General features: G+C 54.0%; 1 protein-coding gene across 3 annotated transcripts in view; it reads right to left on the bottom strand.

Moving 5' to 3' along the window:
- Positions 1 to 641: 641 nt before the first annotated feature.
- The window catches only part of LOC142465152 (uncharacterized), a 67,340-nt gene continuing 49,077 nt past the window's right edge, over positions 642 to 18,904 (bottom strand). For 2 of the 3 annotated variants that reach the window (XM_075569104.1, XM_075569105.1), the window contains exons 3-9: positions 12,279 to 12,392; positions 10,644 to 10,813; positions 10,323 to 10,374; positions 10,090 to 10,242; positions 9,033 to 9,235; positions 8,867 to 8,946; positions 642 to 1,301 (exon numbers count right to left, since the gene is read on the bottom strand). In XM_075569104.1, coding sequence (XP_075425219.1) covers positions 1,238 to 1,301; positions 8,867 to 8,946; positions 9,033 to 9,235; positions 10,090 to 10,242; positions 10,323 to 10,374; positions 10,644 to 10,813; positions 12,279 to 12,392 — 836 coding nt within the window. In that variant the 3' untranslated portion in view covers positions 642 to 1,237. The remainder of the gene's footprint in view (positions 1,302 to 8,866; positions 8,947 to 9,032; positions 9,236 to 10,089; positions 10,243 to 10,322; positions 10,375 to 10,643; positions 10,814 to 12,278; positions 12,393 to 18,904) is intronic. The other variant, XM_075569106.1, reaches the window with a different exon arrangement.

The raw sequence follows: 18,904 nt of genomic DNA, 5'->3' as shown, positions 1-18,904 counted from the left end.
GAGAGGTGAGCAGTGGGGGGGGGAGGGAGGCAGAGAGGTGAGCAGTGGGGGGGGAGGGAGGCAGAGAGGTGAGCAGTGGGGGGGAGGGAGGCAGAGAGGTGAGCAGTGGGGGGGAGGGAGGCAGAGAGGTGAGCAGTGGGGGGCAGGCGTGAGTGGGAAGGAGGCAGAGAGGTGAGCAGTGGGGGGGGAGGCAGAGGTGAGCAGTGGGGGGGGCAGAGGTGAGCAGTGGGGGAGGCAGAGAGGTGAGCAGTGGGGGGGAGGCAGAGAGGTGAGCAGTGGGGGGGGGCAGAGAGGTGAGCAGTTTGGGGTGCAGAGGTGAGGTGGGTGGGGAGAGGCAGAGAGGTGGGTGGGGGGGAGAGGCAGAGAGGTGGGTGGGGGGGAGAGGCAGAGGTGTGAGCAGTGGGGGGGGAGAGGCAGAGGTGTGAGCAGTGGGGGGGGAGAGGCAGAGGTGTGAGCAGTGTGGGGGGGAGAGGCAGAGGTGTGAGCAGTGGGGGTGGAGAGGCAGAGGTGTGAGCGGTAGGTGGGGGGGAGGCAGAGGTGTGAGCAGTGGAGGAGAGGCAGAGGGGTGGGGGGGAGGCAGAGGGGTGGGTGGGGGGGAGGCAGAGGGGTGGGTGGGGGGGAGGCAGAGGGGTGGGTGGGGGGGAGGCAGAGAGGTGGGGAAGTCAGGTGGGCGTGAGCAGAGGGGTGGGGGAGGGAGGCAGGCAGAGGGATGAGTGGGTGGGGGAGAGGTGAGCAGTGGGTGGGGGAAAGGCAGAAAGGTGAGCAGTGGGGGGGAGGAGAGGCAGAGAGGTGGGTGTGAGTGGGGGAAGTCAGGTGGGCGTGAGAGGTGGGGGGAGGCAGAGGCGCTGCCCCCTTTCTCTAAAGCCTTCTGTATGTAAACATTATACACGTATCTATATAACATGCACCTGCACTATAACCCTATCACGCGCCCACGGAGTGTAAGCTCTGCAGGATAATGTAGTCCCGGGGGTGCCACCTTGCTAGTAATGCATCATGCTGCAGGTCCCTGGCAGGTACTGGGTTAACGTGGCTCCCTTATAAAGTGCAGCGGTGAATGGTTTCCCCCAGAGGGCAAAAGTAACTGAACGCCATAAATAGAAATAAATACCCTAATACGCACAGAACAGACCCCTCACCCCAGCCCTGTATATCCACTGTAGGGGTGCACACAGCCCCCCTCCCTGGGTTGTCACGGCGACACTGCTCTCTTCCTGCGGGATGGTGGCGGGTTGGGTTAATCGTGGCACTGCCATCGGCGAAGATATTCCAGTGCCCACAGGGTTAACTCGTCCGGGCATCTGCAAGGGGGGGGGGGGGATAGAGAGAAACGTGAGCTCTCTGTGGCACAACTGAACTCGAGAGGCACCACAGAGGTTACACACTCACGATGGACACAACTATTATCAACACATTTATATTTTGGGTTTAGATTGAGCATAAAAGTTGAGCAAAATAAATTGCCATTTATTTCCTTACTAGACAGACACCCGACAACCTTAGAATACACTTAATAAAAACACTTACTGAACAGAGAAACGGGATATAATGTCCAGAAAGGTGCAAAGCACCAGAAGATTGTCCTTTAAAATGTAGTCCTTTTGCAAGGGCGCAAATTTCCAGCCCAATCCTTCTGTGAGAGTGCAAAGTCTTTTCTGGTCCGTTGGGGTCTGATAGATAACCCCCCAGCAATCACAGGGTCCTGCCGCAGAGTTCTGTTCTTGGTTCCGATGTAATAAGACTCTTTGCGTTCCAGAAATGTGCTGCTGCTCTTGTCTGCTATTAGAAGCGTGATGGAAGTCCGCTCACATTGTAGAATGAAAAACGAAAGACACCGGGGATAGCCTGGGTGGCAGGTATATAGGGTTTGAGAGCCTATCTCTAACATACCCACCCAATCCCCCTCGTGGGAATTTTCTCATTCCCCAATCCCCTACTTGCCCATAGTTTGGAGAGTGGGCACTCTAGGGATTTCCTGTTCACACAGAGCCTGAGCGACAATGCCACCTTGGCTACTTAGCATAGGTGCACTCCCCTCTTTACCTGGCCTACTCAGGCTGGGAGGGAAACTCAGGGTGTGAGCTAGCCCAGATGGTCAACAGGATTTGCTGTTTAGCATCCATCCTGACCAATTCACACATCCTGACTCTGTGGCTTTCATATGCAACACTTCCCGAGACTCAGGCATTGGCCCAGCATGTGAACTTTGAAGCTTGCATAGGAAAGTGACCCAGTTCATAGGTGTCAAAACATTTGGTTCTTGGGTGCATTTTCATGACAGGAGAAAAAAAACTTCATCCTGCTTGTCCCTTTTAAAACCTGCAGCCAAAAATACACTTTTTTGAAAATACATGTTCCCCTATCTCACAATTATATTTTTCATATGTGTGTGCTTGGGATGTACTCTACTGCAAGCACATGCAATCCTGCAAAATGGGGACAACAAGGGACAGAGGGGAAAATAAGACATGTACAGTGCATGAAAAATTAACCCCTTCATCCCCAATACGAAATAGGGGTAACCAGCCGAGCACACTGCCTCTATTAATGCGCTGATTACCCCCATTTTCGCCACACCTCCCCCACTCAAAGCCCAAGGTTTGCCCTGGCCACCTCCTCTGGTGGTTGGGCTGACCTGAGAGTTTTTTAAGTGATTAGGTCTTGGGAATTGTCCTGCCGGGAGAGGCTATCAGCGTTCCCATGCTCACTGCCTTTCTTGTGCTGAATGGTGAAATCAAACTCCTGCAAGGCTCCAGCGCAAGAGCTTGGCATTCTCTTCCGACACCCTCTGTAACCTACTTAGGGGGTTATGGTTCGTTATAACGGTGAAGGCTCTGCCATACAGATAGGGCTGTAGCTTCTTTAGAGCCCATACTATGGCCAGACACTCCTCAATAGTGGCATATGTCACTTCTCTGGGCAGCAGCTTGCGGCTCAGATACACCACTGGATGTTCACTGCCCTCCTCCCCCATTTGGCTGAGCACAGCCTCAATGCCAAAGTCTGAGGCATCAGTCTGCACCAGAAACTTTTTGGAATAATCTGGAGCAGCAAGGATGGGTGCACTGGCCAGTGCAGTCTTCAAAGCCTGAAATGCTTTTTCACAGGCTGGAAACCAGACTACCAGCACAGACTGTCGCTTCTGGGTCAAGTCAATCAGGGGTTTTGCAATGGCACTATACTGGGGGACAAACATTCTATAGTAGCCTGCGGTGCCTAGGAAAGCCATAACTTGTTTCTTGGTTTTGGGAGTGGGCCACTGCACTACTGCCTCTACCTTAGCTGGTTCTGGCTTGAGGTGCCCTCCATCCACCCTATGCCCTAGGTATAAGACTTCTGCCATCCCTACTAAGCACTTGGTGGGTTTCAAGGTGAGACCTGCATCGCTAATCCGGGCTACCACAACTGCTACATGAAGTGTGATTCCCATGAATTACTGAACACAGCAATATCGTCCAGATAAGCCCTTGATACCCTCTAGCAATCGATTGACCAGGTGTTGGAAGGTAGTCGGTGCATTCTTCATCCCAAATGGCATCACTAAGAACTCATAGAGGCCACTTGGGGTGATGAAAGCAGACTTCTACCTAGCCTCCTGGGTCAAAGAGATCTGCCAATACCCTTTGCTAAGATCCATGGTGGTCAGATACTTTGCCCCCGCGAGTTCATCCAGCAACTCATCCATGCGGGGCATGGGGTAGGCATCTGACATCGTCCCTGCGTTGAGCTGCCGGTAGTCCACACAGAACCGGGTGGTCCCATCCTTCTTAGGTATTAGGACTACCGGACAAGCCCAAGGGCTCTGGGACGGCACAATTACCCCTAGGGCCAGCATCTCCTCTACCTCCCTCTATGCTGCCCTTAATTTCGGCTGAGACCCGGTAAGCATGCTTGTGTAGGGGTCTCAAATCCCCTGTAAGCACTGGGTGATCAGTAAGGCCTTGGACATGTTTAGCGCTTGCTGGCGGAAGCGTGCTGACGCGCGCTCCCGCTCAGCACTGAGCCCCTACAGCCACAATTAGAGCGGCTTTAGTAGGGGCTCACCTGCGCTTGCGGAAGCGCAGGTCTTAGGGGAATTTTAAATTCCCCCGCTTGCCGGCGAGACAGGCCGGTCACGTGAGCGGTTCGCTCAAAGAGGGCGAACCAGCTCCGTGACGTCACTGGCCCGCCCCCGGCCAGTGATGCGCCCGCCCCCGGCCCGCCCCCTGACGGCTGCTGACTGCATGCGGTAAGCAACCGCAAGGCCAGGGAAAGCACCCGCTTTCCCTGCGCCTCAGCGCGCCTCAGCACGCCAGCAGGGAACATGGCCGAGGCCTAATGTGTGTCCTCCCTGGCTTGTCTGTGAACAGAACCCTATACTGTTCTAGCATAGCCCTGGCATCTGCTCTCTGCCTGACACTCAGCTGAGCCACGATCTCTACCTGCTCTACTGCACCCCCCTGCCTAGCCTCCCCTAGGAGATCGGGTAGAGCATTGCTCGCCGGATCCCCCATCGGTAGGCTGCAAATGGCTAGCACCGATGCCACACTCGGGGCTACATACTCCTTGAGCATGTTAATATGATGTTTTAGTCCTCCCTGTCTCAGCATCTACCTGTACAACATAGTTGCACTCGTTCATCTTTCGCAGTACCGGATACGGTCCCGACCAGGCAGCCATTAATTTGTTCTCCCGAGTGGGTTTCAGAACAAGTACTTGCTGTCCTGGGATGAACTCTCTGCTACGGGCATTCTGATCATACCAAGTCTTCTGCTTGGTCTGAGCAGCCCTAAGGTTGTCCTGTGCCAACCCCATGAGCATCTCTAACCGGTCTCTGAGATCTACCACATACTGAAGCACAGAAGCATCAGTAGTGGTAGTCTCCCCTTCCCATCCCTCACGGAATAGGTCCAGAGGTCCACGTACCTTGCGACCATATAGCAGCTCAAAGGGAGAAAAGCCTGTAGATTCTTGCGGTACCTCTCGGTAGGCAAACAGCAAGTGCTGCAGGTGAATCTCCCAGTCTTTCCCCTCCGCCTCTATAAATGTCCTAAGCATCTGCTTTAAGGTACCATTGAACCTCTCACATAGTCCGTTGGTTTGGGAGTGGTAAGGGGTCGTGCGCTGGTGCTTCACCCTGCACGCATCCCAGAGACACTGTAGCAATTAACTCATGAATTGCGACCCTTGATCGTTTAGGACCTCGCTAGGGAAACCTACCCTAGTGAAAATGGTTAATAAGGCTTTTGCCACTGCCTTAGCGTCAATAGTACCCAGCGCTACAGCCTCTGGGTACCGGGTGGCAAAATCCACCACCGTGAGGATGTAGCGCTTCCCTGTCCAACTAGGAATCATGAGGGGCCCCACAAGGTCCATTGCTACCCGCTGAAAGGGTTCCCCGATCACCGGTAACGGTCTCAGGGGTGCCTTCACACGATCACCCGCCTTACCTACTCGCTGGCAGGCATCACAGGAGCGGCAGAAATCTGCCACCTCACTGGATGCCCCCGGCCAGTAGTAACGCTGCAAGAACCGGGTTCTCGTGCGTGCGACCCCCTGATGCCCCGCAAGCGGGAAGGAGTGGGCAACCCATAATAACTGCTGCCTATACTCCGTGGGTACTACTAACTGTCGCTTGCCAGTCCAACTCTTATCTAACCCTGTAGCCCCCTGCTCTCTATAGAAAAGCCTGTGGTGCCACAAGTAGTAATCAGACCCCTCACTTGGCTTAGACTCGGACGCCCGAAGTCTCATGCCCTCCAAGGAGGGATCAGATTGCACCTCTTCCCTAAACTGAGTGCCTAATTCTGGCCACCCCCTAGTCATACCTGATTCAGGGGGACAGGGAACAGGGACAGGGTACAGTAAGTCAGTGTCAGAAAGCGACTGAGTCTGGCTTACCTGTCTGGTTTCCTCTGAGACTGCTGGAACTGTAGGTCCCAAATGCAGGGGGACAGGGGCTGCTGCTGTGATCTTTGCGGACTGGCTCCTTGTCGGCTCCGTAGTAAAAACACAGGTAACATGCCCAGATTGTTGCCAAGGAGCACCTCAGCATCCAACCCGGGCAATACCCCCACCTCCCTCATGCCACAACCCGCCCCCCAGTCCAAAAAGACCCGGGCAACTTGGAATGACCGCGGTCCTCCGTCTGGCATGGTCACTTGCATCCTGGTGCCCGGGAGCAAATCCTCTGGCTGCACCATATCAGGGCGAACCAGGGTCACGGTGGCACCGGAGTCCAGCAACCCGTCTGCTTGCAGGTCTCCAATGGTCACCCTTCGCAGATGCTTCTGCTGGGCATCGTTGGGTTGCAGCCCGACTGGCGCAACCTGATGCCCTCCGTCCTCTACTGCAGGCCCTGATGTGGCAAGGGTTGGTGCCTCCGTGGTCATCCCTCTGTTGGCTGGCGTCACGGCTGCGCTGTTCCCCTCTGATGGTGCCAGTCGCACACGGGCAATTGGTTTCGCTGCTTGGGAGCGGTGCCCCTGATGGGGTCCTCCGGACTGGTCCCGGTCTGGGAAATCAGGTCTGAGGTGCCCGACCTTGTTGCATGTAAAACAGCTCCTCTCGTGTTTGAATTATGCAGCCTTTGGCGCCTTGCTGGCTGCTGCAGGTTTCACTGTCCACTGAGGGGTAGTTTTAGCTCCCGGGGCTGCTCGGGCCCCGGCTTTGGGAATGGCTGGCTCGTCCAGTGCAATCCTACTGGCCACATACTCATCAGCCATCTGGTCAGCATCCTCCCAGGTTTTGGGCTTCTGATCAAAGATCCAACCCCGGATTTTGGGGGGAAAGCGCTGCATCAGCTGTTCCTGAAAGATTAAGTCCAGCAGGGTATGGTACTTAGTAGCCTCATACCCCGTGACCCACTGGGTCCCATGTCTGGCCATCCTGTTGGCATAGTCCGCAAATGAGTTCCCGGGTTTCACATCCCCGTCCGGAACTTGCTCCTATACCCATCAGGCGTCAGGGCATGCTGGACTAGCAGCTTATGCTTCACATGCCCATAATCCTCAGCATCCACACCGGGAAGCTCCATCAAGGTTCTCTTGGCTTTGCCGGATAGTAGTGGTCGTAGCTTGACCACCCAGTCCCTCTTTGGTATTCGGAACCAGCCACAAAGATTCTCAAAATCATTTAGGAATGAGTCCAGGTCATCCGTGCCATCAATGATCTTGCTAAAACTGTGGTGATCTGGCCGGGAAAGCTCTTGTTCCCCATTTACAAGGTGGGATTGGGGACCTTTTCCAACTGCGATCGCAAGGAGCTTTAACCTCTGCTCGTAGCTGATCCCCTCTCCCCAGGTGGCGAGCAGTGCGCCAAATCCATTGGCCGGTAGTCTGGCGGCCGCAGCCGCGAACCCATCCGCAACACCTGGTACCACGCCACCCACAACCGGGCGGTCGGCATCACCCTCCCCCTGTTTTTGCAGCTCCAGTGTTGGAGGGACCTCCTGCACTCCGGGCTGAACACCGTCCGCTGCCACCGCAGCTAATTGGGCCGCTCTGGCCGCATAATCTTCTAAGTCCTCCTCCAGCTGACTCTTGGAACGACCGTCTGTCGTTAAGCCATATTCCGTACATCTCTCCACGACTTGCTCTCGGTTCCAGGAACGAAACCTAACTGAGCGCAGACTCATGGTGCCCCCGGGGTATAGGTCAAGATACCAGTGAATTATCTTGTGCTTCTTTGGAAGTGTGTGTAAGTTGCCACTTGTCTGAGGAGCTCGCAAGCCACGAGGTCCTCACTATATTACAGAGCCCCGCAGGAAACTGCAATATGGGCTCAATCATATCCCGACAACCTTAGAATACACTTAATAAAAACACTTACTGAACAGAGAAACGGGATATAATGTCCAGAAAGGTGCAAAGCACAAGAAGATTGTCCTTAAAATGTAGTCCTTTTACAAGGGCGCAAATTGCCAGCCCAATCCTTCTGTAAATGTGCAAAGTCTTTTCTGGTCCGTTGGGGTCTGATAGATAACCCCCCAGCAATCACGGAGTCCTGCCGCAGAGTTCTGTTCTTGGTTCCGATGTAATAAGACTCTTTGCGTTCCAGAATGTGCTGCTGCTCTTGTCCGCTATTAGAAGCGTGATGGAAGACCTCACATGGTAGAATGAAAAACGAAAGACACCGGAGATAGCCTGGGTGGCAGGTATATAGGGTTTGAGAGCCTATCTCTAACATACCCACCCAATCCCCCTCGTGGGAATTTTCTCATTCCCCAATCCCCTACTTGCCCATAGTTTGGAGAGTGGGCACTCTAGGGATTTCCTGTTCACACAGAGCCTGAGCGACAATGCCACCTTGGTTACTTAGCATAGGTGCACTCCCCTCTTTACGTGGCCTCTCTCAGGCTGGGAGGGAAAATCAGGGTGTGAGCTAGCCCAGATGGTCAACAGGATTTCCTGTTTAGCATCCATCCTGACCAATTCACACATCCTAACTCTGGGGCTTTCATATGCAACACTTCCCGAGACTCTCAGGCATTGGCCCAGCATGTGAACTTTGAAGCTTGCATAGGAAAGTGACCCAGTTCATAGATGTCAAAACATTTGGTTCTTGTGTGCATTTTCATGACAGGAGAAAAAAAACTTCATCCTGCTTGTACCTTTTAAAACCTGCAGCCAAAAATACACTTTATTGAAAATACATGTTCCCCTATCTCACAATTATATTTTTCATATGTGTGTGCTTGGGATGTACTCTACTGCAAGCACATGCAATCGTGCAAAATGGAGACAACAAGGGATAGAGGGAAAAATAAGACATGTACAGTGCATGAAAAATTAACCCCTTCATCCCCAATACGAAATAGGGGTAACCAGCCGAGCACACTGCCTTTATTAATGCGCTGATTACCCCCATTTTCACCACACACACCCACCTGAAGCCCTGCGCTGCATGGCACGTCACGTGGTTTGGGCGAGGGTACTCGTACCGGAAAGTGGAGCCGTCCGCGTGAGTCTGAAACCACAAAGACACCCCCGGGTCATGTTTCTCTTAAGGGGAGGGTTGGCGTGTCGCTAGCAGGAAAGGGGTTGATCTCTCACCTGCAGTTGAGGTGGGGGCGACCGCTTCTCCCTTTCCCCTGTGTCTGGCTCACTCGTTGGGGTGTCGCAGACGCTTTCCTTGCCTCCCGAGAAGAGAGCTGGGGGGAAGCCCCCTGACTGTGCAGTGACCAACCTGTCCGGGCTCCGCTCTGAGGGGACCTCTGCCGCCGGGAGTAAGTTGTTGGCGTGTTCCAGGGGGCTGCCTGCTGGGGGGAAGGGAGATCGAGGGGGCCAGGGGGGAGGAGAGGGTGCAGGAGAAGGGGGGATCGAGGGTGCAGGAGGAGGGGGGAATGGAGGGTGCAGGAGGAGGGGGGGTGTAGGGTGCAGGAGGAGGGGGGGGTGTAGGGTGCAGGAGGGGGGGTGTAGGGTGCAGGAGGAGGGGGGGATGTAGGGTGCAGGAGGAGGGGGGATGGAGGGTGCAGAAGGAAGTGGGGGAAAGAGGATGTAGGGTGCAGGAGGAGGGGGGGAATGTAGGGTGCAGGAGGAGGGGGGGAATGTAGGGTCCAGGAGGAAGGGGGGGTGTAGGGTCCAGGAGGTGGGGGGAAGGGGATGTAGTGCCGTGAGGAAGGAGTAAAATGGGGAATGGGGGGGTGGGGGGCGGCAAGGTGTAGGGTCCAGGAGGAAGGGGGGGGGGTGTAGGGTCCAGGAGGATGGCGGGGCCAGGGGGAGGAGAGGGGGATGGAGGGTGCAGGAGGAGGGGGGATGGAGGGTGCAAAAGGAGGGGGGGTGGAGGGTGCAGGAGGAGGGGGGGATGGAGGGTGCAGGAAGAGGGGGGGATGGAGGGTCCAGGAGGAAGGGGGGGGTGTAGGGTCAAGGAGGAAAGGGGGGGCCAGGGGGAGGAGAGGGGGATGGAGGGTGGGGGAGGAGAGGGGGATGGAGGGTGCAGGAGGAAGTGGGGGATGGAGGGTGCAGGAGGAGGGGGGGATGGAGGGTGCAGGAGGAAGGGGGGGGTGTAGGGTCCAGGAGGTGGGGGGGGAAGGGGATGTAGTGCCGTGAGGAAGGAGTAAAATAGGGAATGGGGGGGGGGGGGTGGCAAGGTGACCAGTAGTTCTCATACCCTCAGTCTCACATTTTGCCCCCATCGTACAAGGAGGGGGGCAGTACTCCCCGCTGGAGAGGCTGCTGCTGATATCCAACAGGGGGCGCTGTGAGGCGGAGGTCACTTCTGTCCCATCATCGGTCGGGCCGGGGAGAGAGGGGTATCCCCTGACTTTCCGTAGAAGACACAAATGTTAGGACTCCCTCCCACACTAGTGCCTTCCTCTCGGCCCTCATCACCGTCTCTCTTACCAGTCTCAGGTCTCTGACCATCCACCGTTTCGTCATCTGCTCCCCCAAACTCCTAAACACAAAGCCAGATGTTCTACAGGGAAGGGGTTAATCATTGCACTGCAGGTCTCTGGCAGGGAAGGGGTTAATCATTGCACTGCAGGTCTCTGGCAGGGAAGGGGTTAAACATTGCACTGCGGGTCTCTGGCAGGGAAGGGGTTAAACATTGCACTGCAGGTCTCTGGCAGGGAAGGGGTTAAACATTGCACTGCAGGTCTCTGGCAGGGAAGGGGTTAAACATTGCACTGCAGGTCTCTGGCAGGGAAGGGGTTAATATCTTACCTGGAGTTCACTGGGCGTCGTGCTCTGCTCCCTTGCTCCTTGGGGGGTTGGGGTGTCACAGTCACTGTCCCCCTCCTCTGAGAAGAGAGATGGAGAGGATCCCCCAAACTGTGCACTGACCAATACATCCACTGGGAGTAATATCTGTGCGCATTCCAGGGAGCTGCCTGCTGGGGGGAGGCATGGGGGGAGGTGAGACCGTGAGGAGGAGGGGGTGGGAGAGAGGAGACTGTGAGGAGGAGGATGGGGGGAGAGAGAGGAGACTGTGAGGAGGAGGGGGGAGAGAGAGGAGACTGAGGAGGAGGGGGGAGAGAGAGGAGACTGTGAGGAGGAGGGGGAGAGGAGACTGTGGGGAGGGGGGAGAGAGGAGACTGAGGAGGGGGGAGAGAGGAGACTGTGTGAGGGGGAGAGAGAAGACTGAGGAGGAGGGGGAGTGAGGAGGAGGAGGAGGAGGAGGAGGAGGGGGGATAGAGGAGACTGTGAGGAGGGGGATGGGGAAAGATGAGACTGTGAGGAGAAGGAGGGGTGGATAGAGGAGACTGAGGCGGGGGGAGAGGAGACTGTGAGGAGAGGGGGGAGAGGAGAATGTGAGGAGAATGTGAGGAGAGGGGGGAGAGAGGAGAATGTGAGGAGGAGGGGAGAGAGAGGAGACTGAGGAGGGGGGAGAGGAGACTGAGGAGGGGGGGAGAGGAGACTGAGGAGGAGGGGGGGAGAGGAGACTGAGGAAGAGGGGGGGAGAGGAGACTGAGGAGGGGGAGAGGAGACTGAGGCGGGGGGAGAGGAGACTGTGAGGAGAGGGGGGAGAGAGGAGAATGTGAGGAGAGGGGGGAGAGAGGAGAATGTGAGGAGGAGGGGAGAGAGAGAAGACTGAGGAGGGGGGAGAGGAGACTGAGGAGCAGGGGGGGGAGAGAGGAGACTGTGAGGAGGGGGGGGGGCAGAGAGGAGAATGTGAGGAGGAGGGGAGAGAGGAGACTGAGGAGGGGGGAGAGGAGACTGAGGAGGAGGGGGGAGAGAGGAGACTGAGGAGGAGGGGGGGAGAGAGGAGACTGAGGAGGAGGGGGGGAGAGAGGAGACTGAGGAGGAGGGGGGAGAGAGGAGACTGAGGAGGGGGGAGAGGAGACTGAGGAGGAGGGGGGGAGAGAGGAGACTGAGGAGGAGGGGGGGAGAGAGGAGACTGAGGAGGGGGGAGAGGAGACTGAGGAGGAGGGGGGGAGAGAGGAGACTGAGGAGGAGGGGGGGTAGGAGACTGAGGATGAGGGGGGGGAGAGAGGAGACTGAGGAGGAGGGGTGGATAGAGGAGACTGAGGTGGGGGAGAGGAGACTGTGAGGAGAGGGGGGAGAGAGGAGAATGTGAGGAGAGGGGGGAGAGGAGAATGTGAGGAGAGGGGGGAGAGGAGAATGTTAGGAGGAGGGGAGAGAGAGGAGACTGAGGAGGGGGGAGAGGAGACTGAGGAGGAGGGGGGATAGGAGACTGAGAAGGAGGGAGGGAGAGAGGAGACTGAGGAGGGGGGAGGTGAGACTGAGGGGGGAGAGAGGAGATGTGAGGGGGAGGAGACTGTGAGGAGGGGGGGGATAACAGACCGTGTGAGGAGACAGAGATGGCGGGGGGGGAGAGATTTGAGGGGCTGCACTAACCACTGGAGGGGGAGCTGTTGATCTCCAACAGGGGGCGCTGTGACGTGAAGGAATCTTCTGACCCCTCCTCGTCTCCTCTTCCGTCCCAGTCCGTGCAGCAGCGGGTGACTTCCCCTAAGAGGCAGAAATATTACTGTCCAACTGCACCGTGTAATGCTGATCCTGCAGATACAGGTTACTCCCTAAACCCCTACAACTCCTCCCCTAACTCATCCCCTATAACTCCTCCCCTATAACTCCTCCCCTAACTCCTCCCCTAACTGCTCCCTATAACTCCTCCCCTAACTGCTCCTTATAACTCCTACCCTATAACTGCTCCCCTATAACTCCTCCCCTATAACTCCTCCCCTAACTCCTCCCCTATAACTCCTCCCCTATAACTCCTCCCCTATAACTCCTCCCCTATAACTCCTCCCCTAACTGCTCCTTATAACTCCTACCCTATAACTGCTCCCCTATAACTCCTCCCCTAACCGCTCCCTATAACTCCTCCCCTAGCTGATCCTATACCCGCTCCTTATACCTGATCTTATACCCGCTCCCTATACCTGATCCTTTACCCGCTCCCTTATACCTGATTATTTATATTCTGGATCCAGGGTCATGTCTGGGGGTATGAATGAACCCAGCTAGCTTCAACTCAGCCCTCTTTCCAAAGCACAACAAGTCCTGTATATTTTCTCCACTTTATTTAGGAAAGCAGTAATAAAAACAGGCACTTGTGGATGAGATGTTTGTGTTGGAAAGGTGTATCTCTGTGGGTGCTTTGTAGTAAGGGCAGGTGAAAAGGATAAGGCCTTGCCAGTAGAGAGTTAACAGAAACGTACTCACTCATCCAATGTTGAAGGTAAAAGGAAGTGTGAGGGAATTCTGGGTAGCAGGAATAGTCTTGGGACAGACTATCTGGAAACAAACAAGAGGGGAGGGCAGAATAGCCCATTTTGAGAAGAATCTCAGAGGTTGCTGTAGCAACTCACTGGCTACCTGCTCACAGGCAGAAAGGGCAACATATTGATACATCACACAGGCATGGTGTGTATGTGGAACAAATGCCTGCAGCTGAACTTAAGGAGCTGACAAGCAGAAGGGGGGTCAGGCAGAAATGTGGTTCTTGTTCCATGATACTCACCGTCTGTTATCTGGAGATACCACTGTATATCTGGAATATGTGGAACATATGTGCAATGCATAACAAAGATAACATCACATTCTCAAACAATGCAAGAGTCCATGTTCACATAGCGATGTGACACCGGCCGGTATCACTGGTTTCAAAGTCCCTTGGCCAAGGTTCTTTGGCAAAGGATGCAGGGTGGATGCACAGCTCCAGGTTAGCTAGTTGCACCACAATGTCTTTGTGTAAAAGTCTCTGGCACTGTTTTCTTTTAGCTTTGTGAGAGAATAGTCCTTTTGTCTGTGTAGTTTTACCTACCCTTGTAGGTATGCCAGTCGTGGTAGACTGTCACTCTATCACCTGGCGTTTGGCAGAAGGAGATGGCTTTTGGCTCCTTGCGGGAGCGGATCAACACTCCTGGAAGACTGGTTGTCGAATCCAGTCCAGTAAAGAGGGCGTCGTTCATGTAGACTCCCTGGAGCTGAGCGCTGGGGCTGAACACTACCCGGATTTGATCGGGTTCCTGAGGGTGGTAGACCCCAGATGATTGGAGGTACCAGCACTCTTCACCTTTCTTCATTAGAGGTGCTGGCTTTGCATGGCCAGTAAGGAATATCTTCTGGGTGAAGGCCACAAAGTTGTTTTTGGTCTCCGGTTTCCTTTGTAGGTCGCACCGGTGCCAAGTGAACCTAGAGATGGCAGGTTCTCTATTGTTGGGGAGGCACCTTCTTGGTGAACGGAATGGTAGCGGGTTCACCCACCTGCCCGGTCCGTCTTTGACGAGCTTTTTGATCGTTAACCTCAGGAATCCTCTATTTCCATCGATGGTTTTTGCTTGTCGTCATCCCTTGTGGTCTGGAACGCTATGCACCCTAAGTCATCGGTGCATTCATCTTGATCGAGAACGTCTCCACGTATTTTGGTGGTACGCCTTTGTGTCTCTTTGTTGACTGCCCTCAGGAGGTTGCTTTCTCCCTGGACATGACGAAGAACAGTCTCTTTTGTCCTTGTAAATCCTTTCGTGAAATGTCTCTGCAGCTGTCTCCTCTTACGTGTGTGAAAGAACAGTCTTTTTGTCCCTGTGGTTTTACCCTGCAGGGTACAATCCTTTGCGTATTTAAAACCAGAGACAGAACACGAAACACAGACAGAGCTCAGTGCACATCCAGTGAAACTCATACACGGTACAGTGCCTAAATATATATGTATAGATATCTATTAAATAAAATGGTCTTTTAGTTTAACATTTTGGCCAAAGTGTTGTAAGCCCCTGAGCCAACTGCACGGCAGACCACATCTCAAGGGTCCCTAACACTAATATAAATTCTTAATAACCTGTTAGCTCACCCCCTCCCACATTTAAATGGTTAAAAGCTCACTCCATAGCATCTCCCACTCTCAGGGGAACTTGCTTGCTTGCAGTATGATTGTGACAAATCTAATACAGAGTGCTTTTCCTGGTAATGTACAGGTTAATAAAAGCTTCAATCAGACTTAGAACTATGCAACTAATTTTGACAGATTTATTATAAATCATTCTTCCTGGTAATGCACAGGTTATTAAGAATTTATATTAGTGTTAGGGACCCTTGAGATGTGGTCTGCCGTGCAGTGGCTCAGGGGCTTACAAAACTTTAGCCAAAATGTTAAACTAAATGACCATTTTATTTAATAGATATCTATACATATATATTTAGGCACTGTACCGTGTATGAGTTTCACTGGATGTGCACTGAGCTCTGTTTGTGTTTCATGTTCTGTCTCTGGTTTTAAATATATATTGCCATTCTCAGTAGCACTCCTCTGTGACACATATGCTTATATATATGTTGTGGTTATTTTGGGGGTTAAATATGAGCTTGTGGGTGTCCTGTATGTTTTACAATCCTTTGCGGCTATTCCAGCCATGGCAGCTGGCTGCTTTGTCGCTTGACATTCTGTGGAGAGGAATGGCTGTACGTCTCAGCTGTGTCATTGCTCTCAGGAGGACTGCCTGATTGTTTCTTTTCTTTTGGGAGATCCTTTTGTCGGTCACCTTCAGGAGGTTACTTTCTTCCTTCGGTGGAGTCGACTCGTCATCCTTGGTTGTCTGAACCACTAAGCATCCTAGGCCATTGTCACATCCCCTTGATGTGAGGATGTTTTTGTTGATCTCAGGGGTATGACCTTGTCTCTTCTCTTCTTCACTTGGCCCTCCTGTCACTTGGAGATGGCCAAGACATGGTTCAGAGAGGGATGTGTGTCCACATTCTGTTATCACCGTTCTGCGGGGGTCAACATAGTCTTGTCCGTGCCCTTTGTCAGTGCACACGTTGCCCACTATCACCCATCCTAGGTCAAGTCTTTGGGCGTATGGTGCGTTGTGGGGTCCGTTACGCTGTTTACAGACTTTATGTACCCTCAAGATGTCCCTACCAAGCAGCAGCAAGATCTTGGCGCCTTGTTCTACCGGCGGGATGTAGTTGGCTATTCCTTTGAGGTGTGGGTGATGGTGTGCCACGTCTGGTGTAGGAATCTCATCCCTGTTTGCAGCCATGTAGTTGCACTAGATGAGGGTGGGGAGAGCTATCTTCACTCTGTTGTCCACTGAACGTATAACGTAGCTGCTTGCTGTTGTCTCAGTTGATCCTGCACAGGTTCTGAGGGTGTAGGGTGAGGCATTGTCTTGTGAGTTGAATAAGTTGAAGAACTCCGTCTTCGCCAATGATCTGTTACTTTGATCGTCGAGGATTGCATACATCCGAATAGCCTTCTCAGGTTGTCCCTGGGGGTGCACTGCGACCAGGCATATTTTGGAGCAGGACGTTTTGTCACTGTTTTTTCCGCAAACCTCAGTGCACTGAGACGTGACAGATGTAGGCTCTCCTTCTCCTTCCTCCCCGCCATGCTCCGCTACGGAGGACTGGTTGTTGAGTTGGTGGAGTGTCAGCGCCTCTGGATGTAGAGATGTTACGTGCTTGTCACTTTTGCACACTACATATTTGATGTCTTCTTTACAGTCTCTGGCTAGGTGAGTCATGGAATTGCAGCACCTGAAACAAACTCCGAATTCTCCGAGTAACTTCTTGCGTTCTTCTAGGGACTTCATCCTGAACCCAAAGCACCTGTTAAGTGGGTGTGGCTTCTTGTGTATGGGACATTCCCTGTTTGGGTCCTTTGGTTTCTTGTCTCCGGCGACCGACCGATCGGGAGTAGTTTGGGTCGTGGGAGAAAAGTCCATCCTGTGGACCGAGATGGGTGTTTGAGTGTTACCGTATCTCGCCACTGGTCTCTCATTCCTCAGGCTGCTTGCACTGTGTGTGGTTTGCGCACCCAAGATGAAACTGGGATCGTTCCTTGTCCTTGACGCTTCGCGGATGAAGCTCAAGAAGAATGAGAATGGGGGGATGGTGACTTGCTTCTCCCTTTTATATTTGGAGCCTTGTGAAATCCACCTTTCTTGGAGGTTGAAGGGTAGCTTCTCCAAGATGGGTCTCAGTCCGCGAGCTGAGTCTAGGATGTTGAGACCTGTTAAGGAATGGTCTTTCCTTGCGAACTCCAGTTCTTGCAGCAGGTCCCCGAGCTCTCGTAACTTCGAGTAGTCTTCAGCTGTGATCCTGGGAAAGCTGTCGACTCTCTTGAAGAGCGAATCTTCAACTGCTTCGGGGCTACCGTAGCACTCTTCTAGCCTTTCCCATACTAGGTCAAGACCTACTTGGGGGTGGTTTGCGTTTGTTGCCCCGAGTCTCTTCGCGTGTTCCACAGATTCTTTCCCCAGCCAGTTAGCTAGCAGTCTGAGTTCTTTCCTAGATGAGACGCCCAGACTCTTGATTGCGTCCTTGAACGTGAACTTCCACATACGGTAGTTCTCGGGACGGTCGTCAAAGTTGGTAAGTCCTGTTTGCACCAGGTCACGCCGGATCATATACTTGGCTATGTCTGTCAGGCCTGAGGCATCGGCGTGTTGGTCACGTTCTGAGGTAGTTGCTGGGGGGGTCCGTGCGGTCGGCTCTTCCTTGGCGTGGATGCGTGATGACTGCTGGTCAGTGTGAGGGGCTGTGTTTTCCCGTGTGGGTGTACCTGGATTGCGAGCCTGTTGTAGTGCATCCGTGTGCGCGCTGGCGTGTGGATCACTGTTGCGGCTGTGGCGGACCCAGGTAGCGTGTACCCTTTAAAGAACAGCGTCTTCTCCACGTGGACCTAGCAAGTCTTCGGTGTCTGTGAAGTCGCTCCCGTCGTGTTGAGATGGTGCGCTGGTGTTTACACTGAAAAGGCTCCTTACATAGTCTTCAGTGCGTTGGATTCGATCCTCTGAGGCTATCCGTCTGTATGGTAGCTCCCCGCCGCCCTGTCTCGCAGCTGCTTCTAAGACTTTGGCTTGGGCTATGGCGGCAGCGGCGTCCTCTTCTTTGCTTAGAGCTTCTAGATCCGTGTCCAATTCGGCCTTTCTACGCGCAGCGGCGGCATTGGCGGCGGCAGCGGCGGCGTTCTGCTCCTCCTCTTATATGCACGCTCTTTCTGCCCTTACGGCTGCCTCTCTCCGACCATATTTGGCCCTGGCACGTGTGGCCTCTGCGGTGGCTCGCGCCTTGGTAGCGTTTGCGCTTGCGCTAGACATGTTAGATTGCGCTGATCTTGCCGATCTCGACGAGTGCCTGGTTGCGCTGGAGCGCTGTGATGCGGTCTCCAGGAAGAGCTCTTTTCTCTCGCTTTGGGCGTCCGCGATGGCGGTTCGCACGCGGCTGTCACGTGTCAAGTCAATATTGTGCTGTAAGTCCCTTTCTTGCAGGCTTTCGCCGGTGTTAGCCCTGGCCAAGTAAGTGACGTATGCCTCTGACAGCCCTTGGTAGCATGAGTGATCTATCTTTAATTCAGTTATTGCCTGCTCGAGCTGTTGTACAGAATTGCCAGCGCCGGCGACATTACGTATGCCAAGTGTGGTTGTTTCCCAGGCCAACTCTAGTTTAGCGCGGCGCGCTTCAATGTCATTCTCATATTTTTCGCGGGCCTTTTGTGTCAGTGTGACTGTCCGTTTAGGCCTTGCGTCTGCCTGTGCCTTTTGCATTTGCGCAGTGGTCTCTGTGTCTGAGTGGTCACTCTCCTGCGTGATGTCTGGTGAAGATCTGAGTTCTGCCATGCTGTAGGTGTGTGTAGGCCTTTAGCCAGTGCGTGTGGCGTGCGGTCTGTTACCTGCATCAGCGATGGGCGACTGTCTCAGATGATGCCGAGCGGTGTCCTGCAGCGTTCAGCGTAGGGGTGGCTGTACTCACAGGTGTCCGGTGGCTCTTACCCGTGTCCTGGCGGGTGTCAGGTAGCGTGGCCCTTGATGGCGCTAGCCGTGGGGACGTGCGCAGGGGTAGGAGAGATGGTAGCTCCTCACTATGGAGCTGTGCAGAGGGTGAACTCAAACAGAAAAAGGCAATCAAAGTTCTGTGTGCTATGAACTGTCTTTCTGCAAAGCTGCTGCCTTGTGTGCAAAGTTGTTTGCTGGCTGTGTGCAGTGTAAGCTGATAGCTGTACTGCTGCAGGCTGT

Source organism: Ascaphus truei, chromosome 13 (assembly GCF_040206685.1).
Source record: "Ascaphus truei isolate aAscTru1 chromosome 13, aAscTru1.hap1, whole genome shotgun sequence".
NCBI lineage: Eukaryota > Metazoa > Chordata > Amphibia > Anura > Ascaphidae > Ascaphus > Ascaphus truei.
The sequence above is the reverse complement of the archived record's forward strand: the minus strand, read 5'-3'. Positions and strand labels throughout refer to the sequence as shown.